General features: G+C 37.4%; 1 protein-coding gene across 2 annotated transcripts in view; it reads left to right on the forward strand.

Moving 5' to 3' along the window:
* RBM25 (RNA binding motif protein 25) overlaps positions 1–16,714 on the forward strand; it is a 35,493-nt gene that overhangs the window by 14,486 nt on the left and 4,293 nt on the right. The window contains exons 7-18 of one of the 2 annotated variants that reach the window (XM_063331480.1): positions 1,712–1,894; positions 4,103–4,156; positions 4,412–4,495; positions 8,139–8,419; positions 9,333–9,549; positions 9,875–9,964; positions 11,745–11,818; positions 12,534–12,684; positions 13,036–13,360; positions 14,366–14,640; positions 15,102–15,200; positions 16,507–16,554. In XM_063331480.1, coding sequence (XP_063187550.1) covers positions 1,712–1,894; positions 4,103–4,156; positions 4,412–4,495; positions 8,139–8,419; positions 9,333–9,549; positions 9,875–9,964; positions 11,745–11,818; positions 12,534–12,684; positions 13,036–13,360; positions 14,366–14,640; positions 15,102–15,200; positions 16,507–16,554 — 1,881 coding nt within the window. The remainder of the gene's footprint in view (positions 1–1,711; positions 1,895–4,102; positions 4,157–4,411; positions 4,496–8,138; positions 8,420–9,332; positions 9,550–9,874; positions 9,965–11,744; positions 11,819–12,533; positions 12,685–13,035; positions 13,361–14,365; positions 14,641–15,101; positions 15,201–16,506; positions 16,555–16,714) is intronic. The other variant, XM_063331481.1, reaches the window with a different exon arrangement.

Below are 16,714 nucleotides of genomic sequence, written 5' to 3' on the forward strand. Positions count from 1 at the left end.
TTTTTTTTTTTTTAAATTTCAATTTGGAATTGTTCTTAAAGGTATGTAAAATACAGTGGGAACACAAGTACTTGTATTTCATTTTATTTAACCAGAACTAGAGGCATAATGATGATTTGAAGTACTTGACACATTTTTGACTGTGTATGGGATTAAATATAATGGCTCAGTAAAGCAGAGTGCTAACTTCATGGGTTTTGAATGGAGCAATGTACTAGCTGTTAACCTAGGTAAGGGTTTGATTTGACTGCCCCTTCCATTCCATACTTCCTTGTTTCCTGTTGGCATCACCTGTAATAGTGTGCTTCATAGCTGATACTATAAACAAGCTTGAAGTATCAGTGGAGTTTTTGTACATCTCTCATGAATTTTGTTTTCTGTGAGCTTCTGTGGGTTACAGTCAGTCCTGGGGGATTGATTGTAATAAAGCAGAGGGTACTATTTGTGACTTTGGTGAAGACAACAGTGTGCGCCAATTCCGTTGAACTGTAGAGTGAGATTAGTTCCAAATGTGTGGTTTTTTTGTTGTGGTGATGCAAAGAAAGGCTATGAATTGCCAAGGAATATTAGTGAAGCGTATTGTAATATTACTGCTTGCGATTCCTTTCATACCATCATTGGTGTGCTGGTGCCACTCAGATCCAAAAGTTGCAATTTTTTCTTTAATCTTTTTTATTAAGAAATCAAACGTGTACAGTACAGCACAATTTCTTCTAGAGACCAAGCAAACCTTTATCTAATTAGCTCCTCTCCCTGATCACTACTTCTCCCTGGACCTCTTCAATTCCACTCCCTGTCACTGCCTTCTAGCTCTTTTCAGCCTGCTCCTCCTTGGCCTGGCAGCCTCTTCAGCTCCAACTGAATCCTCCCTTCCCCCTCATTCTTAGCTGCTGCTCCATCAGACCCTTCCCTCCCCCTCACTCCACCCACCACCTATCGCTTGACGGGATACCCAGCTGGATTCTCAGGTGAGATTCCATTTTTCTAAAAGATTCAGGGGATCAAGAGGTGGGCTACCTTGCTCAGTGTGGAGAACATTGTTCTCCCCTTTTGTGTAACATTTAGTGAAATGCACTTGTTCGTGTGTGTTCCCTTTCCTCCCTACAAGGTGAAAAAGAGCAAAAAGATGAGGAACTACAAAGTAACTGATGAACAGTAATAGGAAAATGTTTGCTGTGCAAGGAATGTTTTCCCTAACAATGTTTCTTTAATACAGTTCTCCCATTATAAGTTGCAGCTTCAAAATTATAGATAGACATTTGTATTGCATGGCACTTAAATAGAATGCTTTGAGGAACTGCTGTTGAAATGACATGAAGTTCTGGAGGACACAAGGCAGAAACTTTTGACCAAGGGCTGGACTATAGTGATTGCCTTTCTCTGAGCGTGCGTGCGCTTTCTCTTTTCTTGTCTACCACCTTAATCGCCATTTATCTGTTCTGTTTTATTATGCAGTCCTACACTTGCTCTCTGCAGCCATTCACATGTAAATCTATGTGGTCCCTATGGTATTGCCAGTGTGATGAGATCTGACTAAAATAATGCAATTGATAACTACTTGTAGGTGGTTTGCTTTTTGTGGGTTTTTTGAGGTTTTCTTTTTAGTAAATGCTGTAGGAGCATGAATGAGATGATCAAAGGTGAAATTCTGAAGTAAAACTAATATTATTCTCAATTTGTTGATTCTTGTTACTTTGCCATTTTTCCTTAGAACTCCAGACCAGAGACGACAAATGATGACGATGAAGCACTGGATGAGGAAACGAAGAGAAGAGATCAGATAATTAAAGGGGCCATTGAAGTCTTAATACGAGAATATTCCAGCGAGCTCAATGCCCCCTCCCAGGAATCTGACTCTCACCCCAGGAAGAAGAAAAAGGAAAAGAAGGAGGACGTATGTGTTTTGATTTTGGACAAAACAGATTTTTCTTCAACTCACCTTTATATAATGGCCAAACCTTGTGCAAATACTTTAAACCTAAACTTCTGATGAGAAAACAAATCAACAAGCATTGATGTCAGCAGCAGTTTCATTTTTTTAACCTGAAAGCTAGTCAGTTATAGACACCATCCCTTCAGGATGGTTTAGGCATCTAAGCACCTAGACTTCTTGGAACAACAGGTTTGAATCTGGGCAGGATTGAACTGACCTTTCATCCCTCTCTAGGTGGAAATACTGAATTTAGTGCAGTTTAATCTGTATGTGCATGTAGGTTTTTTCAGATGAGAACTTAAAAAACAACTGTAAAGAGTTCCTACATACCATCTTACTTCCACTGAAAGATGCCAGGGCGCTTTTGTAATGGCAGGAATTTGCTCTGGTAGTTTTTGACAAAATTCTTCTTCTCTCTGCTTATAGTATGCATTCTTGTAGCGTGCCTTGATTCAACTGGTTGCAGCTGTCTCTCCAGATGTGGAAGCGCTTCATTAGTTGTTTATGTGTATACCTCACAAACCTTGGAAGGATCCTTCAGGGATGAAAGGCATATTGTAATCGTCCTGCCTTACAAAATCACTTTTACACGCATGTGTCAATTTGGCTGGATTTGATCAGCTGGTTTTCATATATTGTGTAATGCAAAAAAACCCTGTTAAGCAGGAATGAATGTTCTGGTTTAGACCTGCTTCTATGGATGACCTTTTTATGGAATAAAACAAACTGGAGAAGAGGGAATAAGAATGAGCAAACTCAGACTTAGCTTTTCCAGCCAAGTTTCTAACCATGGGAAAGCGGGCTTTCACACCTACTCTTCTGCACCTAATATGAAAGAGATTGGAAAATTGTTTGACCAAGATTTTTACCCACTTATGTCTTCTGCAAAGTACCTATTCCAAGGCAACAATGCTTATGGAGTTTAAGTATGGTGCAAGAAGCATCTCCCTCAGGGAGCGAGTATATCTTCCCCACAACATTGTTAGACATGGCTGACCTGAGGTATAAGAGTGCTGAGCTGAGACTTTGTTTTTCTTTCCTCTCCCTCCCTTTGGGAGAAGATGCTTTCTTGGATGAGAATTTACAAATGAGTCACTGTCTAATGCTATCAGCTGTATTTTTTTTGTTACAAGCATTGTACAATGTGTATTGTCCTGTGGGTACATATATACATATATATATATATATGGCCATGAATAATGCCAGGTAGTTAAACATTGTAAGAGACCATTTTAGTCATGGAAGAGCTGGGTGCTGAGTATGTCCCTGGAACAGAGGGATGTTCTGCTAGCTCTGTATGATGTAGAATTTGACCAATCTGAGCTAGTCAAGTAGACAAATAAGTTCTTTTTAAATACATAGCACTTGCGGGGTGAAATTACACCCTATCATCCCTCCCATACTGGGAAGGAGGAAAAGAAACTTGGAAGTTGCCATCTTTGGCCTGTGTGGATAGAGGTGGGAGTGAAGAGATGGTCCTAGCTCGTTGCTATTTTGTCCTTAAAGGAGAGGGGAGAGAAGGACTGTGGAGGGTGGGGGGGAAAGGGAAGATGGATGCAGATATATGGGGGGAGGTGGCGGGGAAACTTGCCAGCTTTGGGGCTGTTGTCCCCTGAAGGGCTTGGTGTGAAGAAAACTCCTGCTGGTGTTAGCAGCGGAGTCTGTTGTTAGTTCTTCTGGATGAAGGCATGACTGATGTGGGGGAATTGAAAATGTGTGCGGGGAACTGAGAGTGAGTGGAATCTGGTTTTCAATTTCAAGCATGGGGGAACCTCGCTAATTCGCACTAACTTTTAGTTAGTAGGTGCAATCTACCAAATTTTGCGAATTAGCGAGTAAATAAAATCAAGACATACCCACCGCAAATATACTGATCATTTATATTGGCAAGTGTAGCTTAGTCTTGTTTATGATGCTACCATAGTGTATTAATATCCTGTAGTATACTTGTAATTCAGTGAAGTCTTACTAATATGAGACCTCACTATGTATTTTAAGTAGTTCAGAGAAGGGAGAATTAGCGAGGTTCTTCTGTAACTTTGTTGAATCAAAGAAATGAGATCACAGCAATACAATATTGCTTTATAGTACAAACATACAAAACATTGTTTTTCAGAGTAGTGTGCAATCTATTTTTAAAAAAAAAAATCTCCGTGGATTTTTCCGCAGATTTTCCGCAGATTTCCAGTGGCCCCACTGATACCTTATCCACTCATCACCAAGGTTCGTTTACATTGTAGGCTTTGACAATGACTATGTTTACTGCTAGTTGCCAGATTTGTGACTCTTGTCCATCTGATTTTTTTTTTTTTTTTTTCACTCATTAACATCAGACTGTCAGGTTTGGTACTGCAGAAGGACTTTATTTATCTCTTGCAAGACTGGTTGAAAACTTCTAACCTTCGGCTTTTCTCTTGTTCTCTTATGTCTGTACAGATGGCTCTTAATGCTTTTCCTCCTGTCCCCCTTGTTTTTTAGGAGGATATAAATGCTATAGAAATGGAGGAAGACAAAAGAGACCTGATATCAAGAGAGATCAGTAAATTCAGAGACACACACAAGGTAGTATTCTTGTTTTTGCACTTCATACAAATTAGGCTTTTTCGAAATCCAAAAAACCACTATTATAAAATTTAGCATTACATTGCAATATCACTTAAAATGATGTTTATATTAGGTTTAATATACATATAGTTCTTTACAAGTCAAAAAAAGACAACTACCACGTTAAAGTGGCCCTTGACGTCTTTGTGCTAAGACTTTGATTGCTACTGAGTATTTTGCAGTCTTCTCACTTTAACATGAATAAAGGCAACTTAAGTTTCTACACAAACATTAAGTCAAGATATTTATAACTAAAGGCTAAACGGGGCTAAAGTGTATAAGACATACACTTGAGTGTGTTTCTGTAGGTAGATTTGTAACATAATCCAAGATATTATGAAGAGTTGAAACTTGAATTAAATTTAAGTCTTTTATTTTAATAGTTCTAAGTTAAGAGTGGGGGAAGATTAAAACTAGGTCAGTGGTTACCAGACTTACCAAACTTTAGATGCATGGAAGAACTGTAAATTCCCATAAAGCTAATCTATTCATTGACCCCCACCATTATGATAGAGATCATATGGTGACTAATGCAAGATGAAACTCACAGCTTGGAAAGTAACATGGAATAGGATGTAAGTATGAGCTTCTGTTTTTTATTATACTTATGGATGCCCCCTCAGAAAAATATGCAAAGGGGTAACTGGCTTGGAAATGTTTGTGCACATCAAGTCCCACCTCAGGGTTCCCACTTACAGAAGTTTCCATTAATGCTAGTGCATCTGTGAATGTTTCTGCTTTGGAAAATGATACTTGTGGATAGTAAAGCACAACTATGCATGTAATGTTCTTATTTTAATGTTTAGCTTAAAGTTGGTATTATTTTTTCCCCAACAAGACTGGAATGGTCCTTGGCCTGGGGAAGTATCAGCAAGCTCCTCTTTTGAGCACACGCTTTTATTTCAAAATACCTCCAAACCAATGTTAAAGAAAATGTTGAAGGTACAGCAAGGTGAAGTATGCCCGTGTTATTCAGCTTTACCACATGCAGTCACTGGGGATGGTACCATGTTTTCACACAATTGTATCAATGTAAACACAAGTGACTACACTTTGTTGTATGTACACGTATTCAGTTTTTCTCTTGACGGAAGTTGTTGGAGATAAAAACCTGGGGAAAAATTCTAGAAGAAATCATCTGGAGAAGCTGAGCAATTGAATGTGAAACCGGTCAGTGGTGAAACTTCAGTAGAATTGTGTTCAATTCCAAGCCCCGAGTCGTCACTGGTACTAAGATGCAAACAAGTTATAAGTTGTTAAACAAACAAACAAAAAACAACCACAAAAACCACAAACCAAAACCAACAACAAAACAAACAAACAAAAAACATGCTTCGTTATTTCAGAAGCTGTTGGGCATTTTATCTGCCTTTAATCTGTATTATTGGGGGGGCTGTTTTGGGTTTCTTAACGTTAAAAATCAACTGAAAGTAGTCATTGTGCATATTGGATATGATTAAAAGGGGCTGTTGAATCTTTAGCAACTGGCTAGTGAGCACAGTGAACCTTTGCATGTTTTTGGTATGAGTTTATAAAAAAAATAACCACAGACTGTGAGGGTATCAGCATTGCAGGGGGCGTCCATTTACAGCACGGACGAGTCTGAAGAGAGCTCAAGGTAAGATTTATAATTCTTCTACCTGTTCATTTCTGTTCATTACTTCAATATATCTGATACCGTTTCCATCCCATTACCCTTTCAGATCCTCTTACTTAGGCTGATAGAACTTGATGAGGTCAGATTTTGATTACAAAATAGACCAATTTATTTTTTTCAATTGGTTTTTAAGAATGCGGACCTACAAAATGGATTTTAATACACCAAGATTTATGTGTGTGTATTTACACATGTGTGAATATATTTAAAAAAAAAAAAAAAGAAACCCACTCTCTTGAGAAATCATTTTCTCACTACGAACAAAGTTTTTGAGAGTGGCAAAAAAGCAGGAGTTCAACCAAAGAAATTTCTATTGGAACATCTAAGATAACCTGTAAGTATCAACCACTGCAGTATGTAAACTTTTCTTTAAAAGTAGTTGAAATTTGAGGTAAGTTGGATTTTTAAAAGTTGACAACCTACTTTAACATCTGACCGTACTGAGGTTTAACACTGTAAAGCCCCTGTAAAATACAGTCCTTTAGAAATTGGTTTTCAGCCCAGTGTGTATTGTAGAATCTAAGTTTTGTTTTTTCATACCAGTTTTCTACCAATTCCTACCATTTTTAGTCCCTTTTTCCTTTTGTGATTTCAATGTATCCAACATTGGTTTGCCTGTATTGTGCTATCAATGCAGCGTAGTTTCACTGGATACATTAATCACTAGTGAATTAGCTTTATTTCTGTAATCCTTTGTCGGTTCTTTGGTCCCTGTGCCTGTGGCAGAAGAACACTTATCAGGTAAGATTGCTTTTTAAAGTTGTCTTAAATGCTTTGTTTAAAAGAAAAGAAAAAAAGAAAAAAAACCAAACAAACAGAGAAAATGCTGTTTCATTGTTCCAGTTTTTAATTTCATTTCAGTGATGGTAAACGTGGAGCCAAAGGGGATAAACCTGTTTATTCTGCTCAATATTTGTTCAAAAAAGTGGTATTCTGGCATCCATCAGGTTGAAATTTGGTATATTTGGTTGTTATTTGGTATATTTGTGAACCGTGTACTTGCTCTTCCTCCCAGAAACATAGCTTATAGGCAAGGTTAATCCAGTGTTGGCGGTCCATGTCCTAGCACAGCATCTGTAAGTTAACACATAACAATTGCTTCCAAGGATGGATTTATCTATCATTCTGTTGATGTATTTTCTATTGTCTTATAGGAGTTCTGGTCATAGGAACTGTTTCTAATTGAAAAAAAAGTGGCAGTTTTGTACAATTTTTAGTAAAACTGTAGCAGGTAACCCTTTAGCTTCTGTGTTTCACAAGAGCTATTTCCAACCTTTTTTTTTTTTAACTCTCTCCATCTTGCAGTGGTGGAAGTTAAGGATTCCATTCTGCAGAGTCCAGTTCTTACCAATGAACTGTTAGAACTTTTTTAGGGAGGGAAAAGGGGAAAGGTTGCAGCTCTCTTCACTGTTTAACCACATGCACCATGTGTAAGTGGATAAATTTCTTTACCCAAGTTTTCATGTAGGACGGTTTTGGTCTACCAAGACTTTTTGGGAAACAACTCGCTATCCCAGTAAGCATTTCACTGAAATATATTTTCCTAGTTGGACAGAATTAATTTTATCAGCTAGAAGTTCACTTTGCTTGTACCCAAGTGGCTTATAGGGCCAATGGAATTTGTGGCCCACCTGAATCATGACTGGCAGTGCACTGTGTTTGTGCAGTTTAGTCATCTTTACAATATAAGGCCAGCCCTACTCTGCTAAGGTTGGAGATTGCTGGTCTGTGTAGATCTATGCTTTTGCACGAAACTTAGTCTTGTGATTGCTGCATTTTGATTTCATACTTATGAGTCCAAAAAATACCCACCAAACCCTATTTAATATTTTAAAATCAGTGGCGGTTTTGGTATTTCCATTACCAGCCTTGTGTGTTGCGCCGGGAATATCCAGTTCTTATAAGTACAAAATTAACTATGAAAGTTCTCTTGTTGGTTTTTAGAAACTGGAGGAGGAAAAAGGCAAAAAGGAGAAAGAAAGACAGGAAATTGAAAAAGAACGCAGAGAAAGAGAAAGGGAACGGGAACGTGAACGAGAAAGGAGGGAGCGTGAAAGAGAGAGGGAGCGTGAACGAGAGAAGGAGAAGGAACGGGAGCGTGAACGAGAGCGAGATAGGGATCGTGACCGAACTAAGGACCGAGACAGAGACCGCGAACGAGACAGAGATCGTGATAGAGATCGTGAAAGGAGTTCAGATCGCAACAAGGATCGGAGCAGATCAAGGTAAATGCGCTGGAGTTGCTATTTATTACACTTTTTCCTAGTGCTGTTTACTAAGTGCATGTAGTTCAGCAGATCAGCTGCCATTCAAAAGAGAATGGTCCTTTTGGAAGATCATGAATAAAAACAGGAAATCAGAATTTTAGAAAGTATTGTATTTAGAGAAATTGGAAAAATACTTGATTCCCTCCACAGGACAGCAATATAAGGACTGCAATATGCAGTAAGCAATCACCCAACCGTGACTTAAACTTACTGATTTTATCTCAAACCTCGCTTCTTTTTTCATGGATAGCTTTATTCCTACTTGAGGTTCTCTTACGTCTGCAGTATCTTCTAGCTTAAGTGGGTTTTACCTTTTCCTTTGGTATGCATGGTTTTTTGTTTATGGGTTTTATTTGGTTTTAGTTTTAATAAATGCAAGGGGATTTGTCTTTCAGTCTTAAACTGTAAATAATCATGTCAGGCTCTAGATGCTGCTTTTTCCCTCTTCATGATAGGAAAAATAGCTTTTTCACTTTAAATCTCTTTGTCATTAGGATTCAAGTTGTCTGTAAGCCATGGAAAGGTGAAGGATTTCTTAGGCATACTCTTTATTTGTGGGGTTTTTAGCTGTCACGTATTTATGAAGAACTGCTAACGCAGTCTGATAAGCACGAGCACATGGCAATTCTTAGTTTCTGTAGATATCACTATGTAATGGTTAGTACTCAAACGGCTAATTTTAGATAGATGGGGTTTTGAATGTATTAGAATTATAGATTTATGCCCATTGCTATGTCAGCTAATCATCTTGTACAGTTGCAGAAGAATAACTTGCAAGATGCTATAAATAGTGCACTATGCATTTGAAGTTAAATCATTTGAGTAGGGAGGAAGGCTTTGTACTTAACTTCGGAATTTTTCCTTCCTTCAGAGAAAAAAGCAGAGACAGGGAAAGAGAACGAGAACGGGAAAGAGAACGAGAACGAGAGAGGGAAAGAGAACGAGAGAGGGAACGGGAAAGAGAACGTGAGCGGGAACGAGAACGGGAGAAGGATAAGAAGAGGGACCGAGAAGAAGATGAAGAAGATGCATATGAACGCCGAAAACTAGAGAGGAAACTGCGGGAAAAAGAAGCAGCATATCAAGAGGTAAGTTGGGACTTTTAAGATTCCTTAAGGAACAAAATTGTTTCTGAGGGTTAATAATAAGTCGTCTTCTATAAAATACATCATTCCTTCTCCCTCTTCTTTTCCTAAATACGTTTTTAATCCTTTGACTACAAATATTGGGGCAGAATATGTAAGTCAGTGTCAGAACAACCTTAGACTTCTTATTCTGGCATTTTAAATTATAAATAAATAATTTGCTTAATTTTCATGCAGTTGGTTTTAAACAATAATCCAAACTAACTTCAAAGTAGTACCACTATTCTTAACATGCTTGAGATTGGAGTGTGTGTTTTTTCTTCTGTAGCGTCTTAAAAACTGGGAAATCAGAGAACGGAAGAAAAGTCGAGAATATGAAAAAGAGGCTGAAAGGGAAGAAGAAAGAAGAAGGGAAATGGTAAGGCTTACAGTTTTACTTATAATTTTTCCCCATTGTTCTTTGTGTCCCATTTAGAACAGAACATTCTACTGCTGTCTTTGTGGTTAATAGAGCTCTCATTTTGTATAAACACCATGTATGGTTTTATAAAAAAAAAAAAAGAGTTGATAGACCTGAAACAGCAGATGTCTAGTAAGTGGGAGTACTATAGAGATTCTGGAAAACTGCCTAGTGCCTTGGTCTTGTGAAGGCAAAAGAATGAGAAGTAGACAGTGGCAAAATTCTGTGGTTTGATCGTCATGCACTGTTACATCTGTAACCTGTATTTGTGTCAGATTTGTTGCAAAACCTACTGTGTGTTCTATGTCATGCAGGTGGAACTAGACCAGTCTCTTTACTTCCAACCTGCTCATGTGCCTGAATTTTCCATAGTATATAATATAAAATTCTACAATAAGCACTCTGTAAATTGCTATCTTTAGTTCATTAGTTGTGAAATTATCAGTTATCACTGTAACACTCAGAAATTTTGTCCAAAAAGACACCTTTGGAAGATAGATATTTCTGTAATCTCATAGTTTTGTGCTAAAGCATAAAGAAGTTATTTTGAATTATGGTGGTATTATTTCACTTCATAATTCTCTCAGAGTAGGAGAGAAGATAGGAGAGAGTTCTAAGTATGAAATGGATTGGGAATTGCTTCAAAGCAAAATACATGAAGAGACACAGGATAGAAAAAAAAATAATAGAAAATTAGAAATGAAATTAGAAATTAGAAAAAAAAAGAGAAAATCAGATTCCACATAGTTTTATGTGGAATCTAATTTTTCCCCCTAAATGCTTGAGAGGGGAAAAAAATGTTTGAGAATGACTCAAGGATATTTTTTTATTCATGATCCTCCTGGATGCTATCTATGGGTGGCAGTTATAGAGAGTAGTGTTACATTTTGTGCTGGATTTGCAACCATAATCATAATTTGTTTCTCGAAGTAATTAGCATAGAAATATCTTACTCTATTGGTTTAAAGATATTGCTCGAATACAGGTTAGTATGTCCTAATTTATATTCTCCTTAAAGAACTGCTTTATCTTTTTCCCCTCTGATAAAATGAAAAACTAAAATGGGAAAAAAAAATAAATCTCCTCTTTGTCCCCCTTGCCCCCTTCAGTTTTAGGCCTGTGCATTAATACAGTGCCATGTGGTCTGAAATAGTAACACAGCAGGAGAGTGCTTGTCCTAGAGGTATCCATTAGATTTGTTTCTGTGCATAACTAAATTGTTTTTAAAAAGCACAGTTCTCGAAACAAAACTAATAAAATACATTTAAGCTGCCCTGTTAAAATACCCAATACCAGATTTACGGATTTGAAGAGGAACTTTGATTCTCTTATTCTGTGAAGTAAAAAAAAAAAAAAAAAAAAAAAAACAAAAAACCAAACAAACAAAAAACGCCCCCCCCCAAAAACCAAAACAAACAAAAAACCAGGGGGAATATATACTTAAAAACCCTTTGAAATGCTAATAACAGAACAGTAATCTGCAAATCAGAGATGTGATCCCAGTGGACCTAATGGTTGTACTATCTGCTATTGAATATATGATAGCAAGTTGACAGATCCCTGGAAGATGATGCAATTCCAAAACCTTTCCATTTTCTATCTGGAAAACTGTATTTGTTTTAGTTTGAAGCATAGCAGATGTTAAATTAACTTACTAGTAATACTAGTAAATTTTAAACTCTTGGAAAGAAAACCAGAAATCCTTTTATAATATTACTTCTGTTTCAATTTCTTGCAGGCAAAAGAAGCCAAACGGTTAAAAGAATTCTTAGAAGATTACGATGATGACAGAGATGATCCAAAATACTACAGGTATGTCTTTCCTAACAATAAAATCTTCATTGTTAGTTTTAGCAGAGTTGTGGCGTTTGTTGTCAGAGACTTACGGAGTTTATAGTTGAGTGATTATGTGGTGATGTAAGGGTCATGTGATCATCTAAATTATTTCAGTTTCATTTGATAAGCGCCAGAGGGAAAAGGGAAACTCCTTACTTCTATTTGTTAATGCTTGGGAGTAGCTTCTTCCTATCATTTAACTTGTGTGTGAGGCCAAGCGGAAGTCAGTGTAATGCCGAAATAATGTGATGGGGACAGAGAGAAGGGATCAAGCATGCCTCTAAAAAAAATTCACTTCAAGGAAGCTGTAAATTGTACGAAGAAGCAGCTTGTTAACTCTGTAAAGGATGGGGAAGATCCTTCAGCATGGGACTCACTAAAATCTACATCAAACTGATTTAGCAGAACTGGTTCTTGTCAAGTAAAAACCTATAAAATAACTTGCTTCTTTTTTTTAAGATCAGCAGTCACATTCTCTACATCTGTTTAATGTGATGAGGTAAATTCTGTATAGTAACGTAGGGAACTGGTATCTTAGATTCTTCTGTTACAAAAATAAAGGACACCAGATGCTCTTACGAGTTTTATTTTCACTTAGTGAAACATACATCTGTATCATGTATTTCTTGTACTGTGGTACAAGGTTCGCGTTGGAATGTTCTTTGAAGTACAAAATCTGTATCTTTTGTAGGGGTAGCGCTCTTCAGAAGAGACTACGAGACAGGGAGAAAGAGATGGAAGCAGATGAACGGGATAGGAAAAGGGAAAAGGAAGAATTAGAAGAAATTAGGCAGCGCCTCCTTGCAGAAGGACACCCAGATCCAGATGCAGAACTCCAGAGGGTAAGTAGCTGTTGGTCTGACAGGAGGAAAAAGAACCCTTGGTATTTTGGTGGTATTGAGCAAAATTGCGTAAGAGATCTGATAGTTAATATTTGCTCTGTTCACTTTTTCTTAAAAAGGAGTCCAGATGAGTAGTAAGAACAGTGGAAACAAAAAATAACTTTCCAGATCTATGTTTGGATGGAGTATTTGGATTAACCAGTATTTCTGATCATAATGGCAGTTAGTTGCATGTATTTGTTCTTGACTAACAGAGACTTCGTTAGGAAACAGAGGATCTTTAGATTCTCTTCAAACGGTGCTGTTTTTGAGAAAGCTGCTTTTTTTGCTAATTGTCTTGTTTCATTGTAGATGGAGCAGGAGGCTGAGAGGCGTAGGCAGCCACAAATAAAACAAGAGCCAGAGTCTGAGGAGGAAGAGGAAGAAAAGGCAGAAAAAGAGGAAAAAAGAGAAGAGCCGGAGGAAGAGGAGGAGGAGCCTGAACAAAAGCCCTGCCTTAAACCAACTTTACGACCCATCAGTTCTGCCCCATCTGTTTCTTCTGCTAGTGGAAATGCAACCCCTAACACACCTGGTGATGAATCTCCCTGTGGCATTATTATCCCTCATGAAAACTCACCTGATCAACAGCAGCCAGAGGAGCATCGGCCCAAAATAGGACTTAGCCTCAAATTGGGCAAGTTTACATTTTATTTTAATGTTCCATATGGGATCAGAATGAAAAAAATGTCAGTTTTCCAAATATATTGTATGTTTTGACATACTTATATCACGTCCTTGTTATTTGGATGCTGTACTTGATTTCGTCTGTCCAGAAGATACCTTTTATAGATCTCTCTTCTTCCAAAATCTGGAGAGGGAAAAGGGAGGGAAGTTTTGGCTTAATTTTTTTAGGAATGCTCTGGGGTGGGGTTAGTTATTTCCACATGCTTTTTCAACTAAATAGATCTCTAACTCTATTAAAACTCATTGCTGTTTTTCATTGATGTAAGCATATGTTAGATCTAAGCCCTAGATACTTATGTTTATTGGCAAAGACCCTTTTAAAAGAAGAAAACTGAAAATTAGATCTATTTTTTTCTTCCTCTTAGAGTAGCACAGTGAATTGATGACAATTGCGAATGGAACATGAGTGTAGAGTTCCTTAATACTTTAGCAATTTACTGATGTTTTAAAAAAAAAAAAAAATTGTTCTGAGCAGCAGAACTAAGGATAATTGTATTCCAGAAGGTTTGTGCATGTATCACTAATTCCATTAAATTATACTGGGGCTGCAGTTTGAGCTCACACAGTGTTAGATCTTGAATGAACAGAGACTGTATGGTATTAGGCTAACTGATTAATGCTTTTCCTACAGCTAGATTCATTGCAGCCTTTCACTTCTGTGCTCTGCCTGTGCTAAGGTTTGAATTTATGCTATAGTCCTCCCGCAGTGAGGGTGCTAATTGGTTTCAGGGCAGAGAAAGTAGACCCTGTTTTTCAAAAATCTTGAACAAACTCAGTTTGGGATCTTTACCTCTTCTGCCATTTTTATAACAGGGTTTGAGAGTTTAAAATGCTGATGCTGGGCATTCACAAACATTTATATAACATACAAAGAGATACTCCTCAAGAAATGTGTGAAGAGCAAACTGGCTTCAATTGCAGTTTATGAACATGTTATTCTATGTTTGGATTGTAGGTGCCTGCAATAGTCCTAATCAGCCCAATGCTGTAAAAAGGAAGAAGCTCGCTGTGGATAGTGTTTTCAATAAATTTGATGATGAAGACAGTGATGATGTGCCTCGGAAAAGGAAACTTGTCCCCCTGGATTATGGAGATGAAGATAAAAGCAGTATCAAAGGCAGTGTCAATACAGAAGAAAAACGCAAACATATTAAAAGTCTCATTGAGAAGATTCCAACAGCAAAACCAGAGCTCTTTGCTTATCCTCTTGACTGGTCTATTGTGGATTCAGTAAGTTATTTTAACCGTTCACAAAAAAAGCATATTTTTTTTTCCAAACAAATCTTGGAATTGAATACAAAAACACTGTTCCTGGGACCCCAGTGGATTGGAGGATCATCACCAAATGGAATCAAACTCGAGTACTTTATTTCTTGTCCATGTGTAATACTTATTCTGAAGTATGCCTGCTTATTTTTGCTTGGTCCTCCTGAATTGTTGCTACAAATTGTCTAGCAGTTTCATGGAAGGCAGGGGGGAAAAGTCCTGTAAAAACATGTTTGAATGGCTGTCAGAAATACTTGCAGATGCCAAATCACTACGGGTTATTTCATTGACAGCAAAACATACCTTTTGCTAAATAGTTGTTTGGGTCTTCTAGCTGCCTATCTGACAGTGTTGTTTCAAGAGAGTAAAGTTTATGGAACTTACGGGTTTTGTGTTTGGTGTTTTTTTTTTTTTTTTTTCCCTAGACTCTAATGGAACGTCGAATTAGACCGTGGATCAACAAGAAAATAATAGAATATATTGGTGAAGAAGAAGCCACGCTAGTTGACTTTGTTTGTTCTAAGGTTAATATCTTCCACTTCCTTTGTGAAATCTGGGGTTTGTTCCCTATTTAAGCTGCAGCAATGACTGCAGTATCTGTATTTGAAGGCAGTCTGTTCTTAGCTTCTCTGTCATCTGTGACGTTGGTCAGCAGAGATAGCTGGTGTACTTGGAATCAATAAATACCCTAATGCTTTGTAAGTTACCTCCTCTAATGCTTATGCACAATATATACGTGCTTGATGCTCCCTGTTAGCTGTTACATAAGCGTATGGAACTGGATTGAAGAAATGAGCAGTTGACAAGAGCAGCTGTTTTAGCTGATAGTTTTACCATTAGATTTCAGAATTAGCATTATTGCCCATTAATATTTTTAACTTAAAAACAGGATTTGTATTTATTCCGGGGCAACAGTAGCTTGATTTTATGTACATTTTTGGATTAACTCAATTAACTTCTTATAAAGCTTTTTAGATGCTGTTGCTTTAGTAGTAAGCAAATGCTAAGGTTTTAGAGTTAGCATTAGAAGTCATTCTGCTATACCTCTTAGCCGTTGCGTGACTAAACTAAACTCTGCGTAGCTTCTTCCATCAAATTACAAACTAAATTCTAGTAACTTGCCTTTTAAAATCTGTCACAACAACTCTGTGGCTTTTCACCAATCGGAATTTCAAAAACTCCTTTCAGCTTTCGTGGTACTCGCATTCATAATGGCTCGTCTTGGTTTATCTTTTAGGTCTACTGTATGAGAGGCAAAGCAAGTGACAGTTTTGTGGCACAGGTGGTTGGTAGAAAGTGAAAAGTAGAAAGGGAAAAGTAAACATTGAATGTTTACCAAGATTAAATTATATATATATATATATATATACCACCATTTTCTAGTATTGAAAGACAACTTGGTTTTGAACAAAAGTAATTTGGAATACTTGAGGCAGATGGAAAACTCAGTTATGAGAATTATACAGGGAGAATTTTGCCTTTGTCTTCCATTAGGAATTCACTGTTGAAGAAAGGGGAGCTTATTCCTTAAATTAGGAGAGCATAATTGGACATGCAAGAATAACCAGCAAATACAGGACCTGATGAATCTCTGGAGCTTTCCTGGAACTTGTTCCTCAGTATCTAGCCATAAACTAGCACTCACTATGATAGAATCTGATGTAGTTTAATACTAACTTTTGCCCTGGCTGATACTGGGAACTAACGAACTGGAAGTACTTTTTGCATGTGCGAAGCATTCAGAATCCTTGAGAAGTAACAGCTTTTTGTCTGAAGATGTTTTTATGGTTTACTCAGAGTTCTCAGTCTAAAAACATTTGTTTCTTTCAGGTTATGGCTCACAGCTCACCACAGAGCATACTGGATGATGTTGCCATGGTAAGCAGAACTTACGTAACTGATATACCCTCTACATTATACTGAAGTTAGTAGTCAATTGTGCAAAATAGTTGGAGTCTATAACAGAAATATTTGGCATTTGTAGAACATGCATAGAAAACATAGATCCGAAAGCTGTTTTTATTAAACAGATCAAGCT

The sequence above is a fragment of the Chroicocephalus ridibundus genome, chromosome 4 (genome assembly GCF_963924245.1).
Source record: "Chroicocephalus ridibundus chromosome 4, bChrRid1.1, whole genome shotgun sequence".
Taxonomy (NCBI): Eukaryota; Metazoa; Chordata; class Aves; order Charadriiformes; family Laridae; genus Chroicocephalus; species Chroicocephalus ridibundus.